This window comes from Trachypithecus francoisi, unplaced genomic scaffold, assembly GCF_009764315.1.
Source record: "Trachypithecus francoisi isolate TF-2019V2 unplaced genomic scaffold, Tfra_2.0 Lachesis_group4, whole genome shotgun sequence".
NCBI lineage: Eukaryota > Metazoa > Chordata > Mammalia > Primates > Cercopithecidae > Trachypithecus > Trachypithecus francoisi.
This window is the reverse complement of record NW_022681469.1, coordinates 42,697,383-42,719,217: the sequence shown is the minus strand read 5'-3', so window position 1 is coordinate 42,719,217 and position 21,835 is coordinate 42,697,383. Positions and strand designations below refer to the sequence as shown.

General features: G+C 37.8%; 1 protein-coding gene across 1 annotated transcript in view; it reads left to right on the top strand.

Annotated features, from left to right (window-relative positions):
• MET (MET proto-oncogene, receptor tyrosine kinase) overlaps nucleotides 1-21,835 on the top strand; it is a 118,721-nt gene that overhangs the window by 21,296 nt on the left and 75,590 nt on the right. Inside the window, exons 2-3 of the mRNA XM_033194292.1 lie at nucleotides 2,846-2,895; nucleotides 6,188-7,401. Coding sequence (XP_033050183.1) covers nucleotides 2,853-2,895; nucleotides 6,188-7,401 — 1,257 coding nt within the window. The 5' untranslated portion in view covers nucleotides 2,846-2,852. The remainder of the gene's footprint in view (nucleotides 1-2,845; nucleotides 2,896-6,187; nucleotides 7,402-21,835) is intronic.

The window sequence follows — 21,835 nt, the reverse complement described above, 5'->3', positions numbered from 1 at the left end:
AGAGAATGAATTAGTCAGTCCGTTTGAATCATCTTTACATGTTCCTTTTAGCAAGGAACTCAAAGTTGGTTAAATGGCTAGCACTATTTCAGAAAGAAAAAATAACAGAAACAATGAAAAGACAGTCTATATTGAAAGCCTGATCCAGACACATCATGGGGGGATAAATGTATCAGGGCAAAAATATACAAAAAGTGAAAGTATTTCTGGAGTATTTCACTACCAATATAAATATTAAAATGCTCACACAGCCAGATCTGGCAAGTTATATAGATGAGGAAGTGAAAGCAATATATGCCAAGTCAATGGCATTGGTGTAAAATGTAGTTATAGGGGAATAATCTCAGAGTTGAAAATTATTAGAAATGGAAAATACTTTGAAGTTCTTTAGTTCCACCCAGGAGTATGCCATTAAATATTTAATAACCATCCCCCTACAGGCTTTAATAAGCCCTGATTTGTAGTGTTTGCCAATTTCTATGGTGTCAATACACCCACCATGGCTGATTTCAGGCTGCCAAGATGAGGTCACTGAAACACAAATTGGGAAGAGATGCACATAGTAGGCTGTCATGAGCCAGCACACAGCTGGTTCAACACTATAATTTTCAAATAAGTTGGGTAACTTGCTTGGGTCGTACAAATAATTAGCTGCACTGCCACAACTAAAACTAGGTCCTCTCCAGTGTTTGACCTCAGAATTGTGAATGCATTATGAGGAAAGCACCATGACTGATTGATTGGTAAGCCCACGTGACTTTCTGTCCTGGTTAAGTTCTCCTTTAAGGGCCTCTGTAGACATTTCCACATTGAGTTTAAACTATAATCTGTCTATCTCCACTACTGGCCTGAGAGCTCATTGACATTTCGAAAGTGTTTTATTTATCTTTGTATGTTCAGCACTCTGTACAGTATCTGACACTTAGATGCTTGTAAGTGTTTGTTGGGGGCCGTGTACAAACAATAGAGAACATGCATTGACCTACTATGTGCCGTGCAGTGTTCTACATGCATTAACTCATTGAATCCTTAGAATAAGTCTCAAAAGTGAGGTAGGTGCTATAATCTTGCCCATATTTTAATAGAGGCTTAGACCTATTTGCCTAAGGTAACAGAGACAGTGATTGGATTCAAACCCTAAAATCTGGCTCAGTGCCTGTGCACTTGGCCTCTCAGCTGTCACTCATTTAACTAGCAGTTATCATCTTAGTGCCCAGCTCAGCACCAAATATGTCTAAAAGGTCTCCCTCCTTTCCTTAGGAAGGACACAAAACATTTCCCAGAAAAGATCTGATCTGACCAACACACACCTTCGTTAATGGGGACCGGGCCTTTATTAATGGGAATGATCAAGGAAATGGGGCATTTTCGGTGATTACATTTTCTCATTATCTGAGGTTTGAACAGAAACCTCTGTTTTAATTAAAATTTCTGTTGTTGACAATGGGCCCTAGTCCCATTGTTTTCTTTAATTAAAAAGTTTAACCTTTTTTGGATGTATTCACTTGAAAAATGGCATCACCATATGGTAACAGATAATATAAAGAAGGTATAGGAGACTAAGGTACTAACTCCAACTGTGTTCTGCGAGGGTTTTTCTTTAAATAGAAAATATATTCTACTTCCCCACTGATTTTCCATCTCATCAAGTGAAATAACAAAAAGCCGATTTCTACATGTGTACATTTTCTTGGATTATTGTCCACTGAGATTTAGTACAGTGTGTGACTTATGTGCCAACCTTAAGATAGGAATCTTATTTTAAAAACGTAATTTAATACAGTATCTCTTTTTTTTTTTTTTTTTGATGAAGTCTTGCTCTGTCACCAGGCTGGAGTGCAGTGGTGCAATCTCAACTCACTGCAACCTCAAACTCCCTGGTTCAAGAGATTCTCCTGCCTCAGCCTTCCAAGTAGCTGGGATTACAGGCACGCGCCTCCATGCCCAGTTAGTTTTTGTACTTTTAGTAGAGACAGGGTTTCACCATATTGACCAGGATGGTCGTGATCTTCTGACCACGTGATCCGCCCACCTCTGCCTCCCAAAGTGCTAGGTTACAGATTATTTTGAAGACTTCTTCAAAAAACATAGAAGAAAAAACATCATTCACACTTCACACTGCGTTAATGGACATCAACTAACATGCAAATTGGTTATAATACTCCCTTTGGCAATAATAATTCATTTGTTTCCTTTCTTTCATTATCATTTCTACAGAAAATACAGCAATAAATTATTTATTAGGCTCAATTTTGTTAGATGCACTGATACCATATTGATAAGTGCAGTTAACTTTTCACATAATATTTATTTTTCCCATTGTGCTCTAGATGGTTTAGATACATATTTGCAGTTTGGTTTACAGTTTGTATTTGCCCTTTAGTAGAACAATTTGTCCCTAATCCTTTTCTTCTATTCCTTGTTATTCCCTCTACCAGCACCAAAAATTTGCTAGTACATTGCAAAACAATGAGAATTACAGATAAAATAGCAAGCATTTATATATACTCTTTATTGATCAAAGTGCTTTCAGAGATGAGATCTCTTTTTGATCCTTAAAATGGTCATGTGAGAATATCCAACCCTGGGACTTAGAGGTGGATGATTGCCTGGAGTCACACAGCTAGAGAGGGAAAGGGCTAGAATCAGAGGTCTGATTGTCTGACTTCTGTTCTAGTGCATGCTCCCGCCTCGCTTGGGAAGCTGCTTCGATATAGTGAAGCACTTAAGAGCATGAATGGGTTCTCTTTAGCCAGACGTGGAATTGAAGACTGGCTCTAACTATGTGATTTTAGCAAGTTTGCTTATCTAGAAGAGAAGGATAATAATACTTCCTTCTTCACAGGGTGTTGATGAAGAGTAAATCAAAGGGTTTAGCAGAATGCCTCGCGCATGGTAAGCACTCAGTATATGTTCTTGTTATTTTTATTATCACATGGCTTTGCCTTACTGAGGCTTCATCTTTTCCTCTGGTCCAACTACAGTTCTCTAGCTTTGCTTATCCCTTCATAGCCTGTACCCCCAATGATACGATCTTGGCTCACTACAATCTCCGCTTCCCAAGTTCAAGCAATTCTCCTGCCTCAGCCTCCCAAGTAGCTAGGATTACAGCACCTATCACCACACCCAGCTAATTTTTTTGTAGTAAAGATGGGGTTTCACCGTGTTGATCAGGCTGGGTTCAAACTCCTGACCTCAAATGATCTGCCCATCTCAGCCTCCCAAAGTGCTAGGATTACAGGCATGAGCCACTGTGCCCAGCCAGGAATCTTCATTCTTTGTCCTCCTTTGAGACTCGGTTCTAGCATCATTTCCAGTGGAGTTGGTCTCCCTTCCTCTGCATTCTGATAACCGTTAACCCACTGCCTCCATCAAGTGACTTGAGCTTCCCAGGGAAGGGCATCATGCCTTTGTAGACATCCAATAAATGTTAGTAGAAGAAAGGGGAGGTCCTGCCAATAATCATATGTCTTTCCCACAATTTAAGAATAAACTCCTTTTCACCCTGTTACTGCTTTCTGCTTGTCTTCCCTTTGACAAACATTCTACTTCTTCGTCACCCATTCCTTCAGTCTAACATCTGACACTGCTATAGAAACTACTGCCTTGAAGATCAACAAAGAGGTTCCATGTGGACCAACATCCTCCTTCTTGAGACCCTCGCCTGGCTTTTGTGACACAGTGCAATATTTGCTCTGTTGATGCCTCACTGACCTTAACCTTCCTTGACTCCTCCACAGATTTCTCTACTGTGGCTATCCCCTAAGATTTAGGTCATTTGCCTTCTCTTCTTTCATCTAGTCTGTTCATGAACACACCCATTCTTGGTTTTAACCATCACCTCTATGCAGATAATGTGCAAAGTTTATTTCTAGTCCGAGTGAAGTCTCTGTTACTCTGCCAATCAAGTTCTAAATTGTTATTCCTTCTAGTGCAGCAGTGGCAAATACCTGACACTCATGTGTCTCACTTAAGACAGATATTGTTTCACCCAAGACTGATCATGCCGCTTTCCCAGTCAAGGCAGGCTTCTCAGAATCCTTCTCATTTCCGCCTCTGTTCTTTGGCACTAATGCTCTGTCTGCTCAGAGTTTTCATTCTTCACTTGTTCCAGGCACCTGTTTCCTGGTGAATAATGTAAAACCTACTAGTCATCCTTATAGGAGAACATGCACTCATTTCCCAGCAGCACATCCGACTCAATGTTGTTAAAACCAATCTACCATTCCCATATATTCAACCTAACTTCCCAGTGCAGTCTACCCTAGTTTTATAACTTGTTCTACTTTTCCAAGATAACTGCTAATCATCTTTGTTTGTCTTTGCTTTCTGTTTTGCACCATGTTTGATACATTAGGGTATCAAATCCTACTTACTCAAATATGTCCCTTATTCATTCCTTCTATCCTTGAGGCTACCATATTTGTTCTGGCACCTATTACCTCATTGTGGAATATAAAAATAGCCTGTCAACTGGTCTTTCCATTGCCAGGTTCTCTCTATTCTAGGCCACCCTGCCTCCAGATCAATCTTCCTAGAGTAAAACCTTCATTGTATCACTCTCTAGCTCAAAATTCCTTAATGATTATCAATCACCTCTTAAAGTCCCCAATTCTTAGACTATTAGTAGGGTAAAATTATTTTTGATTTGGAGTCAAAAAGTTTTGGATGCAAATTTTGGCTACTACCCTTAACCGTTACATAACTTCAAATTTGTGGCTTAATTTTTATTCATCATCTATTCAGTATCTATTCGTTTAACACCTTCTGCATCTCAGGCTCTGTACCAGGTAACTGGGATACAATGATGAGCCAAACAAACCTTGTCCTTGCTCTCCTGGACCTCACAACATAGTGAATTTGTCTCTGTTTCTCACGATCATAAAAATCCTAAGTACAGGCTGTGCTTTTTTCCCTTGACGCTTGTAGCTTTTGGTTTATGCTATGCAGGGTGCTGCAATGCCATGTACAGTGCCTCAATAATCAGCATATATGGGTTATCACTTAGCCACATTGCAGCTTCACTGAAGGGCAGTGGCTATGTCCCATTTCCCATAGTGCAAGCACAGAGCCCTGCACATACCAGCTGCTCAGTGATTTCTGATGTGGTTTTTGTAGATCCAGGGTTAGTCTTTGACACAGTCATAATGCCTAGTATGTTTTTAGAGGCTCCCCCTCTACTATCAGAATTATGCTATTAAAAAAAAGTCATACCTATTTAGTTTATACTCATTCTAAGGCCTCTCCTTTCCAACCTGCTACCCTGCCTATAATTATTATAAGGAGAACTCACAATGTTCATAACTTGTGCACCTTAAGTTTTAAAAACTGAATAACAAGCCCATTCATGTTTCCTCATAGAAATACTGTCTATATGCATACAATGAAACATTAAAATAATGTACTTTTTACTAAATAGCTTTTTGACTTGGTAATGAACAATATGTTGTTTTTCCCTGAGAAGTAGTTCTCGAACTTTAGTTCTGAAGATTATGTTTTATTTTATACATTTTCAGCCTGCTGTTTTTCAGTTCCCAGTGATCCTACATTAAACATTTGTCTGTCTAAAACAATAGGTTAGCTGTAGCCAAATTATAATCAAACCATTCCTCTCCACACAAAATCCTATAAACAGCATGTGATCATATTGCTTCTAGAATTTATGATTGTTTTCTTCCAAAAGGAAGCTAAATTTAGCCTAGTAATTCTACATGCTCCCAAGAAAACAATGCCTGCTGTGATTTCTAGAATAAATGAATCTGAACCGCAGTTCCTTTACTTGACTAACAGAGAAACTTTAAATATCAACCTAGTCATTAACCACAGTTATTAAACCACATTAAACAACCAGCAAGGGGTTAAGAAAGAAAGTTGCTATGTTTTTTCTTTCATTGCTGAATGAGTCTAACTTAGTTACTGTATCAACCTTAATACAGAACATTGTTTGCATCTCAATGGTTCTCTAAAATTATTCGTTCATGGCTTGAGTTCTAAAATTAAGCTATATGGAGTCATGTCCAACCACACAATGCATCTTTATGTGAAACTGGCTAGAGTTTTTGTTTTCCTTCTATGTAAAAGTCCAGTTGGGAAGCTTTATTTCTGATTGTTTAAATGGTATAGGTCTTTCAGTTTTCTCTTCGTTTCTGACAACTGAACTGCTCTCACCTTGAACCTGTTTTGGCAGATAAACCTCTCACAATGAAGGCCCCCGCTGTGCTTGCACCTGGCATCCTCGTGCTTCTGTTTACCTTGGTGCAGAGGAGCAATGGGGAGTGTAAAGAGGCACTAGCAAAGTCCGAGATGAATGTGAATATGAAGTATCAGCTTCCCAACTTCACCGCGGAAACACCCATCCAGAATGTCATTCTACATGAGCATCACATTTTCCTCGGTGCCACCAACTACATTTATGTTTTAAATGAGGAAGACCTTCAGAAGGTTGCTGAGTACAAGACCGGGCCTGTGCTGGAACACCCAGATTGTTTCCCGTGTCAGGACTGCAGCAGCAAAGCCAATTTATCAGGAGGCGTTTGGAAAGATAACATCAACATGGCTCTAGTTGTCGACACCTACTATGATGATCAACTCATTAGCTGTGGCAGCGTCAACAGAGGGACCTGCCAGCGACATGTCTTTCCCCACAATCATACTGCTGACATACAGTCGGAGGTTCACTGCATATTCTCCCCACAGATAGAAGAACCCAGCCAGTGCCCTGACTGTGTGGTGAGCGCCCTGGGAGCCAAAGTCCTTTCATCTGTAAAGGACCGGTTCATCAACTTCTTTGTAGGCAATACCATAAATTCTTCTTATTTCCCGCATCATCCGTTACATTCGATATCAGTGAGAAGGCTAAAGGAAACAAAAGATGGTTTTATGTTTTTGACAGACCAGTCCTACATTGATGTTTTACCTGAGTTCAGAGATTCTTACCCCATTAAGTACGTCCATGCCTTTGAAAGCAACAATTTTATTTACTTCCTGTCAGTCCAAAGGGAAACTCTAAATGCTCAGACTTTTCACACAAGAATAATCAGGTTCTGTTCCATAAACTCTGGATTGCACTCCTACATGGAAATGCCTCTAGAGTGTATTCTCACAGAAAAGAGAAAAAAGAGATCCACAAAGAAGGAAGTGTTTAATATCCTTCAGGCTGCATATGTCAGCAAGCCGGGGGCCCAACTTGCTAGACAAATAGGAGCCAGCCTGAATGATGACATTCTCTTTGGGGTGTTCGCACAAAGCAAGCCAGATTCTGCCGAACCAATGGATCGATCTGCAATGTGTGCATTCCCTATCAAATATGTCAACGACTTCTTCAACAAGATCGTCAACAAAAACAATGTGAGATGTCTCCAGCATTTTTATGGACCCAATCATGAGCACTGTTTTAATAGGGTAAGTCACATCAGTCCCCACTTACACACTGGGAGGTGTAAATTAGAAATAAGTATCAGTCTCAAAAAGAATATCCAGAACTTCTTTTGTGCTTGGTAAATGGTATTTATCCAAAATAGTTGCAGATTTTTTCCAAGAAAATTTAGAAATTGAATCTTCATTTACACCTAACATCTTTAAAATGTAATATGTTAACTAAAAGAAAAAATATTTTTACAATTCAGATCTGTGTGCTCGTGACACATCAGATTATATTAAAGTTATTTCCCATATAAGATTTTGTAGTTCTGATCAGATTTACGCAGATTTTATCACAACAGCAATTCCCATAAAACATAATTATTGACATTTCTGTATAATCTCTGCAACATTTACAAGATGCTCAAACTAATTTGTACACCTTAAATAATTGTTCCTTATGAGATTATATTCTCTCACTGATACACAAATGATTAATCTGTATTCTTGACATTATTTAAAGGAACTTAACTTTAAAAAATCTCTTCTGAAATGCTGGTAAATAAAACATTTTTAAATGAGCTAGTATACTTCTCTAAACAACCTGTAAGAGTAGAGAGGAGATGTTTGCTCCCAAGTCCTTCTTTTAGAGCTTGACTTTAATCATGGACTTCCTTCTGGAAAAGACTTGTGTCTACCAAGTTCTAGCTTGGCACTTTACCTGGTTGTTATTTGATATTTATAAGCATAAATATTTTGGCTGATGATTATTTATACGTATATGAAACGGTATTTTCATAGAAGCTGTTAGAGATATTCTTAGTGCTGTGATTTAAATATAGTAACAGCTACGAGCTATACCTGGAGAATTTATCTTGCTAGTCAGTTGATCACCTGGTCTGAGTGTTTGTTGTGGCTTCGAGTTTCTTCTATGACCATAATTGAATGAACAAATATTATAGCTTTTCTAAAGACAGTTTGACTTTGGCATGGTATGTTTCACTTACTTTAGCAGTTTTCAATATAAGATATAAAGGTTATAATTGCAATCAGGAAGAACATTAAACATGTCCTCAATAGCATAAAGTATATAATTTGCTGAGGGGTAAGGGCATATTAATTCAGAAACAATTGGTTGACTTTTGCTGAAATGTCTGGGACACTTCTCTAGATGGAAACTGTAGTTAACTTTTTATGATGCTAGGAAAATACTTCCAAGAAAGTCAGTTCATCTTTTGGTGAACTAAAAACAAAACTTCCTTCCTCTCTCTTCCAAAGTCTATGAATATACATAACATACATGCACATACATTCCAACTAAGACTTATTTCCCCCTGCATACATTTAATATATGTTGCAAAGAAGCAATAGAATTCCTCATGAAGCCCTCTTTTCTTTACCAGAAACTACAAAAGAATGAAAGGAAACAAAATGATTTTCAGAAACCTGGGATTAGGAAATAAAAATATAATGTTAATAGCATTACCGAGAAGATATTTTTCTGCACCCAGTAAGTTGATTCTGAGACACAAGTTTTAAAAGAGTCTATTAGGAATTCCTCCAGGGCTCCTAGAGCACATGGATTTGCTATTTAAATCTTTCTTTGTTAAAAATTAAAAAGAAGGGTAGGGCAAGAAGAAAATTTAAAAGTGAATTCATAAAGGTATATTGATATCTCATTTTTTAAATTTTGTACATTTCAATCCTTAGAGATGTAAAAATACTTATCAATTCTAGAAATTCTCAAAACACATCTGAATTTTATCCTACCCCTTTGACTTTTTTAATGTTTCAAGGGACACAAAGAGATGGGATTGTCCAGTGAAATTCAGGTCAGTTTTATCGCCCAGGAAAAATTCCCAAAATGCACTAGCCACACCTGAAACCATTATCACTCCCATCACAAAAATTCTTGCGGGAAACAAGATGGAACTTGCCAACATAGTCTTCTTACAAAGGAAGCCAATTTTTACACTGGCCAAATTCCATAGACAAATACCTTCAAACCTCCTCTATTTATTTGCCTGTTTATCTTCTCTGGTTACAAAGATCAAACTTCTTCTGAGACTGAGACTACACATATTCTCTGTCTTCGTATAACCCATCCAGACCTCAGATTGTTCCAATAATGAGCGTATAATCATCTCCTAGCTTAATGCCAAAATGAAGGCACCTAGAGCCATTCATCACACACACACACAGAAAAACAAAATGATTACAAGATCAAAGCTGTTTAGCAGGACTCTCAAGCAATAAGATGACTCCATTTTGTCTTGGCAGATTTACTTGGCCAGAAATCAGGTGACCCTCTTAATAATTTCTTGGAACTGAATTTTTACTTTGGCATCAAGTTTGGTGAAAAGACACACATACTGTAGTTTTGTTATTAACATCTCTAATACATTTATAAAGGGACTCTTGTGGACAAGGTTAAGAAAGCTGCAGCTGTAACTTTCCACTTATGCTTCTGCCCTGTCCTCAGTGTTGACACATTGCTGAAAGAGGGATTTCCTGGCACTCCCTGAGCTCTCCTCCATGTGCAAAAAGTGTTTCTATCACAAGATCAGATAATGGGAGTTCCAGGGAAGGGCCTTTCACATTTTAGGGGTCCGGCAGGTGTACCAGGCCTGGCTTGCTTATTTAGGATCACATATTATGTTGCTTTTCCCAGTCTCACATTTCATGAAATATGTCTATGCAAACTCTTCACATGCATCTTCTCATATTGATGACATCACAAAAGCCCTCTGAGTCATCTGATAATTCCCAGTGCTCATCATCTTCACCCATAAGCTATTTGTGCTGCAGAACTCTTTGTCTCCACATATGATGCTGTTTCTGGAAACTTATCCCAAGCCACAAGTGCCCACTTATAGAATACCAATGTTGTTGACTGTATTAGTTGTTCTATAAGAATATATTCTTGATCCTCACCATGTGTCTGTTTTTTATGTTGCTTTTGAAAGTGCTTCTGAAGAATTTGTTTACAGTGACTTCCAACACTGAGTACTGTGAGATTATACACCCACAAATAATTACTAAATCTGTTTAAGTATCTTTACCTTCTCCTTTACCCATTCATCAATCAACCTCTGTAAGCATCCTAAACTAGTATTGATTGAAGTTGTTTTAGGCTAATGCATATTCTCTAAATAGCACATTATTATTCAAAATAAAATAATTGAGAAAATTGTCCCATAATATGAATGGAACCTTTGTAAAGACCCATATGTAGGGAGAAAAAACCTTCATCTCTATTTGAGGATAAGCAGTAGCAAAAATTTCATTAACTTGCTTAAAATTAAGTGGAATTTAATTTTAAGACTGTGGAATCTCTAACGGTCTCTTACCTTTAAGGGATTGATTAATGTGACAATTTCAGGAAAAAAAAGAGACTCTATCAGTACACATTGGCCCAATCTCCTACAAATGAGAATCGATGCAGAATAAGAGAATTTTTTAAATCCCCAAATCAGCAAAGGTCCTGTTCCCTAAGTTATAGAATATTTATTAAAACAGTGAAATAGTATATTTTAGAAAAAAATTTAATCAAAGTTGAAATTAGAAAAGGGTTCTTGAAATAGCTCTCACCTTTCAGAAAATACAGTTAATACACAATACTGCTTTTCTTGCAGTTCTATTATCAAAGTTTTGCTCCATAGGTAAGCATTTGAAAGACTTGTAGCAAATATTTTCACCAACATCTTGACGACCTTAAAGACCAAAGTTGGATCAAGTGAAGGGGAAAAGCATTTGGTGCCAGACACACCTGGGTGGAAGTCCTGGTTTACTGCATACCAGCCATGTGACTTCTGCCACATTACCTAACTTCCTGGAGGCTGAGTCTCATTGCTAACATGCAGATAACAATATGTACCTCACAGGGTTTTGTGAAAATTTGGGATAATGTATATGACGTACCTGGCACAATAAGATTACTATAAATTTAGCCCTTTGGGAGACAGCATGGACTAATGGAAAGAGACTGAAGTCAGAGATGTGGGTTCAAATCTGAACTCCACCATTTTCTACCTGGATGGCCATGAGAGCATTATTTAAACTCTGAACCCATCGTCTTGCATGCAGGACTCCTGTGTGGACAGGTATATTAACAACATCTGTAAAAGGTCCCAACTTGGTCCTTGGCGCAAAATAAATAGCAGCTATTATTGTAAGGAATACTTGTGTAAAGAAAGGCAAATTCAAATGATTGGATTATTTTCTGGAAGAGGCACTTTCTGGTTCTATTGTTTACAAGGGTCTTTCACTTCCCTCTCTTTTATGAGTTACCTGCCTCCATAATGCTTAATTTGTGTTATGTTGTTCTTAAGATTTAATAGTTCCAAAAAAAGATGGGGTGAGGAGCGGTGGTAGTTTGAGGGCGCAGAGGATGGGGCGAAAAACAATTGAATCAAAACTGTACTATAGTCAAGTTCGAAGGTATAATTTGTTCTCCTTCCTCTCACTTTCAATCCTAAGTATGCATGACATAAGATATTACTCTTATGTACTTTGACATATCTTGCATTCAGGAATTTGCAGATAATGCAGTTTTAGAAAAAATGAACCTCATAGGTTGTTTGTATTGGACTTCCTTGTTTTTAAACATCATTTATACTCAAATTCAAAGAGTAGCCAACTGCTTCCCAAAATAAAGGAAACTTAAGGTAGTAATTTTCCGTCTCCGTTTCACAGAATGCCAAAGTTAAAGAGTCACTACTCAGAGCCATCAAAGGAAGAAAGCGAAGTGATTAGAACAGCTTTAAAGGAGGACAAAAATTAAAACAAGATGCAAACAAGGAATAATAGGAATAGGCAGAAAAATAAACATACAGTGATGTTTCTTTAGTATGATTATAAAGATGATAGATGAGTAAAATCGAGTTACATTTAAGTTGTAATGGAAGAAAATAATTGCAGCCTTCCATCAGGAAACCACAAGGACCGTTATTGATCTGTCATCCTCAGGGCATGTCTCATAATATTTAATAAAATAAACAAAGATTTATAACTTTTATAGGCCGTATATCTATAATCTCCCACACCACTTGAACTGTGAATGTGGAGTCAATGTTACAAATAACATCCCTGTAATTATACTGGTTTGGCATGCCTTATTTAAACAATCTATCACTCTCAAGAGAATGTATTTTGTATTAGGGATGAAAAATGTGAAGTCAGATTATGGAGTTTTTTACTTATTGTGTTCAAAAATGAGAAAATGTTATCCAATATGAAAAATGTTGTTAAGGATTCTTCATTCTTAATATTAGACAGTCTTCCGAACCTAAATATTAAACATCTTGGCCATATGCCAAATGTAATAGCTACCAAAGCAAAATCTTGCAAGAAAGAAAATCCTTGAGGTATAAAGATTCAATGTACTTTTTAAAAAATGTAAGTAAAAGGTCATTAATTTTACACTTCATTTATTTTTCTTCTCTAGACACTACTTCATCCTCTCCTAGGCTCAGGAAGCCACTGCTTCCTAACTTCTTCATTTTAATTATCCATGCTACATTCCACAAAGAGTGGCATATTGCATTCTTTTATTAAAAGAAATTTAAAATTAGTTTCTTTCCAGAATTTTGTAATGCCACCTGAGATCACTGGGCACACCCTGGGGGTGTTAGAAAACATATTACAAAATGAACCACTAATTCCTTTTGCTTTTTCCCTTCCTCTTGCTACCGCTCTTTAAACCATTACGTGGCTCATTCACAGGTCTCTCTACCCCAGAAAAGATGAAAAAGCAAAGCCGTGATGTTTTTATAACCTAATAGCAAGAGAACACAATGCTGAAACCGTCACCAAAACTGTGGGTAGGTTTTACCATGGGTTATATTAATTCATGATATGATTGATAATATCTCTCACTTGTGTGGGGAATGAAGCGTTAACTATGCCGCATGCATTTTAAATTAATTTGACATTCCATTCTTCTTAATGTCCTTTCAAACAGGTGGCATTATAACCTGTGTCTTATTTAGGTAGTTGATTTCTACACAGAGATTCACCTGATAAAACTGGTATCGCAAACAGGAAGGGGTTTGTACAAAATGAAATAAATCTTCAAGTCGATTTTTGTAAAGTCCATATGTTAATTAAAAACTTTGAATTCACAACTCTGATACATGATATTTTCATTGACATAAACATGATTAGAGATTTCTGGAAGCATGTGGGATGCTGCATTGATAAGGATATGAACCTCCTTGAGTAATAATGGATTTTTTACTCCGAATACTGTTTCACATTTTGGGTGTTAACATCCTTACTTCAGACTTCTGCCTTATCAGTGGCCATCCCACCCTATGTTCTTATCTCCTCGGTCTAATAAGAAAAATGAGGACCTGTCAGAATGTAGATAGAAGACCCTCCGGGAATTTCTGCCACTGCTTATTCATGGGTTGGCACAGATACTGGTTCAGTGGGCACACAGAGTTCACAATGATTCAGAGCCCAGATATGTGCCCGAAGTCACATCTCCAGCATCCAGGGAGGACTGTAAAGTGCTCGTTGTCAGGAAAATGAAACCAAGGGCTCAGCTACTCCTGAAGTCATTAAAACTCCTTCCCTTAATTTTTTTTTTTTTTAAATAGTGTATGTGGTAACCGAATCTAGGATCCTGGATACATTCCAGTCTGCTAATTACATATTTTTTTCCAACTAAAATGTTCCAGACAGGTTCATTTGCATGTGGATTACTTGCTGAGCCATGTTGACTTCCTGTTCTGAAAACCTCACTCTGCCTTGGGAAGCAGCTTACTGCACCTCACCCTAGACCTAGGCTAATGTTGGAGCAAAGTGTAGCTACCCATATATACTAGGTACCCATATATACTTCAGAAATATTTTCCAGTCTCCCCACAAGAGGAAAGAAAAATGTCTAGCAGTTGTATGCTAATTTAGACTAAAGCTTTGTTTTAACCATTCTTGGTGATCACAAATGGGGAAAAATGATTTGTGAACAGTATAACTATAACACAAGCAAAAAAAACATTGTGAATTCAGAGGAAAGTGGGACTTCATTTGTCTTATTTGGGTAAATCACCAAAATGTTCATCAGTCAGAGGACATTAAAATGGTAGATGATACTTCAAATCGTGCCCCAGGCAAAAGGAGTGAATTAAGGTTAGTTTTGGCCGGGCGCGGTGGCTCAAGCCTGTAATCCCAGCACTTTGGGAGGCCGAGACGGGCGGATCACGAGGTCAGGAGATCGAGACCATCCTGGCTAACACGGTGAAACCCCGTCTCTACTAAAAAATACAAAAAATTAGCCGGGCGAGGTGGCGGGCGCCTGTAGTCCCAGCTACTCGGAGGCTGAGGCAGGAGAATGGCGTGAACCCGGGAGGCGGAGCTTGCAGTGAGCTGAGATCCGGCCACAGCACTCTAGCCTGGGCGACAGAGCGAGACTCCGTCTCAAAAAAAAAAAAAAAAAAAAGGTTAGTTTTGATTTGCAAACCATTCTGTTCTAGGGCTGATTTTATAAAAATTAAGTTTGCTGAATCATCATCTCAAAACATATAGTTATTCATGATTAGCTAGAATTTGTGTCTGTGTATCAAAAAAGTAAATTTGTATGATATTAAATTTTCTAACAATGCTTTGAATTTAAAATGTCCGATTAACACTTGCATCTAGCAACCAGTCTACTAACTAAACTATAGGTGAAGTCATGCTCAGGAAATGGGGAAAATGCACAGATTAAATTGGTCTGTTAGCTCTGAGTGAATCAATAGTGTTTAGTGCTAATGCACTAAGAAGATTACAAGCACTAATGCAGTAGCAGTCAATAGCGAAAACGAATATCTCTAAAAAATATCTTGACAATAAACTGTGCAATATTTTCCATTTATCTTAAGCTAATTACATTACCTGCTTGTTCTTTCATCTTATTAGTTTAAGACAAGTGCTAGAAGCCTAACCATTTTATTTAGTGCATAAAAGGGCCAAAACCTTGTAATCATTGTTTTCAGCAGGAGACAGAGGAAAGGATTAATTCATGTAACCAAGATTCAACCAGAAATTCAACAGATATTTATTTAGTCTCTAAACCGATAGTATTACAGTGGAGAATGAGCTAGACTGTACCTGTCTTCAACAAGCAGATAGACTAGTGAAGATGACAGTAAACATTCAGTCACACCAATGAACAAATACATCTTGATAATTTATGAAATATGCTGTGAGGGAAATAAACATCTGTGAATGCAAATGAAAGGGAATATCTAAATTTGGTAGTTGAGTCACAAAAGGCTGTCCTGAGGAGGTGAAAGTTAACTTTTACATAAAGATTAAAACTTTAGTGGCTCAAGCCTGTAATCCCAGCACTTTGGGAGGCCGAGGTGGGCGGATCACAAGGTCAGGAGATCGAGACCATCCTGACTAACACGGTGAAACCCCGTCTCTACTAAAAAGTACAAAAAACTAGCCGGGCGAGGTGGCGGGCGCCTGTAGTCCCAGCTACTCGGGAGGCTGAGGCAGGAGAATGGCGTGAACCCGGGAGGCGGAGCTTGCCGTGAGCTGAGATCCGGCCACTGCACTCCAGCTTGGGCGACAGAGCAAGACTCCGTCTCAAAAAAAAAAAAAAAAAAAAAAAAACTTTAGAAAAGAAAGCAACATGTCTTTAGTACATGTGCAAATATATAAACTAATGGTCATTACTTGTTTTGCAAGCTTTACATCTTAACTACAAGCTGCTACCTTCAATCAGCTTTCTTAAGTGGTTTGCGGTCATTAGTGCATACTATCTTACACTTAGAAAAACATTGCAAGAAGTAGTATGATGCTGGAGAATTTAACTTCTTATAACATTTCCTGCCTTAAAATAAACAGCTGTAAATGTGTTTAAACATTCTTTTGATTTCTAAATGAATTAAGTTACTTTTTATTATGTGGTTCTTCTTCATATGAAGAAAATAATATGTAGATTACTAGAAGCTAAGAATATACTTTAAATCGTGCTCACAGTCACTGCCTTTCCTGGCCTGTCACCTTAATCAGCTTCTTTGGAAATCACTATTTCTTACATAAGCCAAGTTGTTTCTTCCTTATTTCCCTCTTCTCCCTTCTATGGCCAACACTTGGTAGCCTATTTGTCAGAAGAACATGTTCTTCTTGGGGGAGGAAGGGATTGCCCTATTACCAATAAGTTTTATGACCAAGAGAAACATAAGAATCTGAGAACATATGAAATAAACACTTTTGAAACTATCAAAATTACAAACGTTAATAGAACTCAAGGGAATGTGATGCTGAAGTGATCCCAAGTCACATTGTCTTTCTGCCTCTGTGCACTGTTCTCTGCACAATTGCATCCATTTTTAGACCATTTCCTTCTCATGAGAATCATGTGAATGGAGGGCCAAAGGAGAGACAAGTGCTCACAAGGATATCATGAGCACCTATGAAAGTACAAATGAGTGCTCTCCAGTCAGTGCCATCTTTATATTGTTCTGGTTTACAGGCAATGCCTTCATCTTTACCTACAGACACATTTTGCTTTTCTCTTTCATTTTAATCCTGTTCATCTATATATATTTAATCATGCAAATAGCTAAATAAGTTTGTGTCTTGTACGGCAGGCACTTTGTCATGCTTCTTTGTACCTAAGCACATACTTTGCAAATCATAAACAATAGTGTTGATTTTACTTGATATAAAAACTTGGATTCTCAAAAGAAATCTATGTGTTCACACAACGAACAGAGACTATCTGAATTGCTGAAGTGTGACTGAATCATATGCAGTATCGTTTTAGTCATCTCTACAGACCAGGAAGATTTGAAATGCAGGTGTAAAAAGATGTATGAGGCATCAAAAGAAATATTCACCTTTCTTTGTGTTCATTTTTTTTATTTTTGCTTGGCCAAGAAAGAAGGGGTTTTTTCCAAGGGAATAGGAGTCTTCAGGGCTTATTCCTGTGCCTACAAGTCAGAGAGGTCACCGGCTTGCCCCTTCCTGAAGGCTGTAATTACAGGCAGAGGACTATTTATTTTCCCGTAAGGCGACCAGAATCTTGAGTGTAAAAAACTGTTTACAAGAGTACACTGTGTATAGGGGTTACACACAACCTCAGGAAAAATAATAGGAAAGTGAGACTATTTTTCTTCATGTATTCAATAACATGAGAAGGTCCAAGACTCTGGAAATGTTCTAAAGTACAATAATAGAGATGAATATGAGGTCAAATTAGGTGATCCTGGGGCTTAAGGAACTGAATTAAATGAATAAAGAGGAGGAATTTCTAATAGGGCATAATCTAACTGATGATTTGTTAAATGTAAACTTATTTGTGGCTCCAACATCATGGTACACAGGAATGAATAAATGTATTAGTAAGAGTAATTGAGAAGTATTTCTAATGTGAAAAACACCAATTACATTGGGTTTATCTGGAGCCAGTGTGGAAAAAAATGAGCAATGTTTCTTACTCTCAACTAAACTCACCCTCACTTTCAGAACTGTTATAGGAAAGGTACTGATTCAAGTAGAGTTGGGCATGCAAAACACAAGATCAATTCTGTTACTGGCCCGATATTAAGGATATTAGTCTGTGTTTGAAAAATGATTTGTAATATATAAGTAGCAGTTTAACAAAGTAGGTAAAACTTGTAATTAATTTCAAAAGGTCAAAGCAAGAGATTTGTACAAAGAGGACCCGCTTTATATACAAAGAGGCCTGCTTTGAGAAGTAATACCGTAGTATGGTAAATTGTGACTAATTCTGAGATTTTCTGTCTAGATTCTTTTTAAAACCAAATGCTTAAGAAAAATCATGAGACATGAGTAGCAATTACATTTTTTAGGCTGAGTAGGTAGCATAATTGCTCCTACTCCACTTGTTTTTAGTAAATTCTGCACAGAAAAACAAGTTGACCTCGGTATTGAAATTTGAGAGTTCACTATTTGTGGCACAGTTACAAATCACAGAAAAAAATGTACACTTTGTTAGGACTTCACCACACCTAACAAAAGGAAGTTTTCTTATTAAAAAAAACACTCCAAATTATTGTGAGATCTAGGGTAACCATGGTGTTAACTATATACTATTTGATGTCTTATAACCCTGGTGATGAGATAACAATCCAATTGAATGCAGATGAACTCATGAAAAAAGAAGGATTATGAAATATTTGGAAAGTAAACACCTAAATTTTCATAAGTAAATATTAATTAAGTATTTGTGTGATCTTTAGATATGAAAGCTTCCCCTGTATGCACTTGGCTCTTGGAACCAGCTGTTAAAACTCCCAGCACCTTAGTTAATACCCTGTATGCTGGTAGTTCAAGAACTAGTTAAGAAATAGTCACTTTTTCTATTTTAACTGGCAATGTATAAATAAAATCTCGGTTCCAGTGGATGGCTGGCCAATTATTTTAATAACGACGTTGGCATGGCTTCATTTTACCTTTCTTGCTATTAGCAAAGCTTTCCTTTTGTACTCTGAAGTATGGGTAAATCACAAATTAAACTGAACTGTTGTTTGTTTAATGCTGTGTTTCCTGCTAACCTTATTCTTGTCTATCAATCTGAACCCAGTTCCCCAGTGGCTCAAAAACCCTCAATTGGGATTAAGTAATAGTTTACACAACCTTACTCAGTCATTAACCCATGTTGACTTTCTCATTCTTGTGTTCCAGCTTCATTTAAGAGTTTCTTAAGCACTCTATCCAGCTGCTGTTTTGGGGACAACTAGCAACACCTATTTAATCAAGAAATTTAATATTTCCAAGGAATCATTTACCCTATCTCAGACTTCTTCATTAGCGTACTCTAATTCAGTCTTGTATTCCTTCTTCAAAATAAAGCCTGTTTTCATTCATAGTAAATACGAAGTTTAAAAATCTTTACTTCTTTTCTTCTCTCTACAAAGCAGAAAAAGAAAATTGTATATTATCTTTCCAGACAGGTTTCTTTTGTTGTTTAGTGTATTGAAAATGATGCCAGTAAGATAAAACTAGACCTTGGTGGCTCCTCCTCATATCCACCCAATCTATTTGTATCTAAAGCGCTGTTGGAGTAAGTAATCTTTGTTAAGAGCAAACCTATTTGTATATCTGATGATAATCTGAGGGATAATAATATGATATTTAAGGAGTTTCTGTCCTTGGCCCTGACTATTTCCTGGTCCTCCTTCAGGCCCAGTGATGTGCTGGTAAATGTTAAACTCTGGGAGGAGGGGCAGCAGAAGCCCCTAATTTGTAGCATTTGCCAATTTCTATGGTGTAAATATCCCACTGAGCCAGTTTCAATGTACCACCGAAACAGCATTAGTCACAGAACAACAATGAGGAAGAGATGTGCACACTTGGCTCTGTGAACTGTTATGAGATGGTTCAAGCACAGCACTGCCACCCTGTCCTACCCGCAACCTGTCATTCTTATAGTTCCCAGAATCCATCAGCCTCCCTCACAACCCTGCCTTAACACGTGTAGCTTGGTCTGCTTCAGATTCCTTTTAACACTCATTTTGTCAGGTTAACACTTTTTCCCTATTCTTTAAAACTTCCACGCCAGCATTTCCTTCCCCAGGACATTTTCCCTAGCCTTCACGTCATCCCCTGCCCCGCAATATTCAGGATTTGTTGCCTTTCCTGAGCACACCAGTAGCACTCTGCTTATTTCTACCATGTCTCTTACCACACTCCGTGGTAATGTGTCCAACAGTTCCATCATTAGCCCCCTGAGGGGATGAACTATGGCATTTATCTCCACAGTCCTAGCACCTAAAACAATAACTTGAAAAATATATACATTTATCAGATGAGCACAGAAGTATGACAGAGTCCTGTATGTAAAATATATTACTATAAATAGAATGCTGATTCGTAAAAATAATTATTTAGATAAAACAGTTTTTCGGTCTCTCCCCTAAATCCCTAAAAACTAATTTATAGAATTGAGGAGTTTTCAAGAGTTAAATTAGCACTGAAGAAAAACTGGGGAGTTTCACTGTTACCTATGCGCCTGCCCTCCCCCCAACACATACCCTGCTCCATTCACCAATCTGCAATGAAGATTGATCAAAGAACAAAGAAGGAGAAAAATGAAAGGAAAAGGAAAGATCAAGATAGGGAGGGTGAATAGATAGGAATTCCAGAGCTTTGTAATCGAAATTTGGAACTCAGAATTAAAGTCATTAAAAGGAGAAAGAGAGAATACTTTCTCTGCTCCCATAAGGTTTTCTCAAGCCTTTCAATAGCAGTCACCCTTTGAGCGGGTGATACTATCTGTAAGAGGGACTTTACGCAATGCTTTAGTGGGAGTGGCTTGAGCAGTGACACCAGTGGAGATAACCCTTGAAGCTTTCATTTGAAATCCACAGATTTTCACTATTGGCCACCAATCTATGATTTCAAGTTGAAAATGATATATGGGTTAAGGAAAAGAAGTTAAGGGTATAAAGGTCTTTATCAACACCATCCTTCCTGTGGCCACAGTATCGTAATCCCAGTGGCAACCTTCAAAGGCACCAAGTATGTGCTTGGTACGGACAGAAGCTTTCCTGAGCTTGGCCTTGGTGTGGATGCAGTGAGAACTGAGTAAGGGCCTCTGGCAGGGACCTTGTCCGCTGAGAAGGGAAGCCCACAGATGGATGTTTCTGATCAACAGGTCCTATCAGAAACAAGGGGAGCAGATAAGTAAAGAGTCTCACTCCATGGTGGCAAGAGGGAAAGGAGGGATAAGAGGTCATGACAGTTGGATTAATGGCAGGCTAGAATATAGTCGTGGGCTTGAACGATATATTGCGGCACAATCGAAGGATTCTTGTTACATCCATCATTCATCTCTCCTGGCCCTCCGTGAAGACATTTACCAACCTGTTTCTATTGACTGTGACACTGTTAGGCGCATAAACGGACCATGGCTCTTATCACCTCCAAGAGGAACTACTTCTGTTTTATTTGTTAGCGCAGGGTAATTGGTGTTGTGTCTTTTGAAAATCTCTTATACTTCTATGAGTAAGTGCATTGAAATTTGGTTTCTGTCAACTAAGTAGAGGAAAGCAGAAAACCTCTTTGCACTAAGCATTAAAACCTTCCTAGCTTGGAACAATTTTCTTTATGAATCACTCTGTCACTCCTGGCTATGATTGAAGTGCAGTATGAAGGCTGCTAACCGAAAACACATGGACACAGTCTGCTTCAGATCTGATTCACCTTAGGAAATGATGATAAAGAAGCAAAAGTTTTAACACTTAGAATTCCAAAGTCCATATCATTGTAGAATTGATTCTTTTGAATTGTGGTGGTACTTCAAGAAAAAAGGATTTATTTCATTTATATTTAAATGCATTTGTACACATATGTATATAAACCCATACACATATATACATAAAATATATTCTGCTTCAAGTATTTCTCTCTCTTTTCTCTTTACTAATCCAGCTTCCATTAAGAACTGGCTCAACTTCGACCTCTGCCATGAGCCTTCTCCAGCTGTTTAAGCCCACACGGATCTTATTATTTT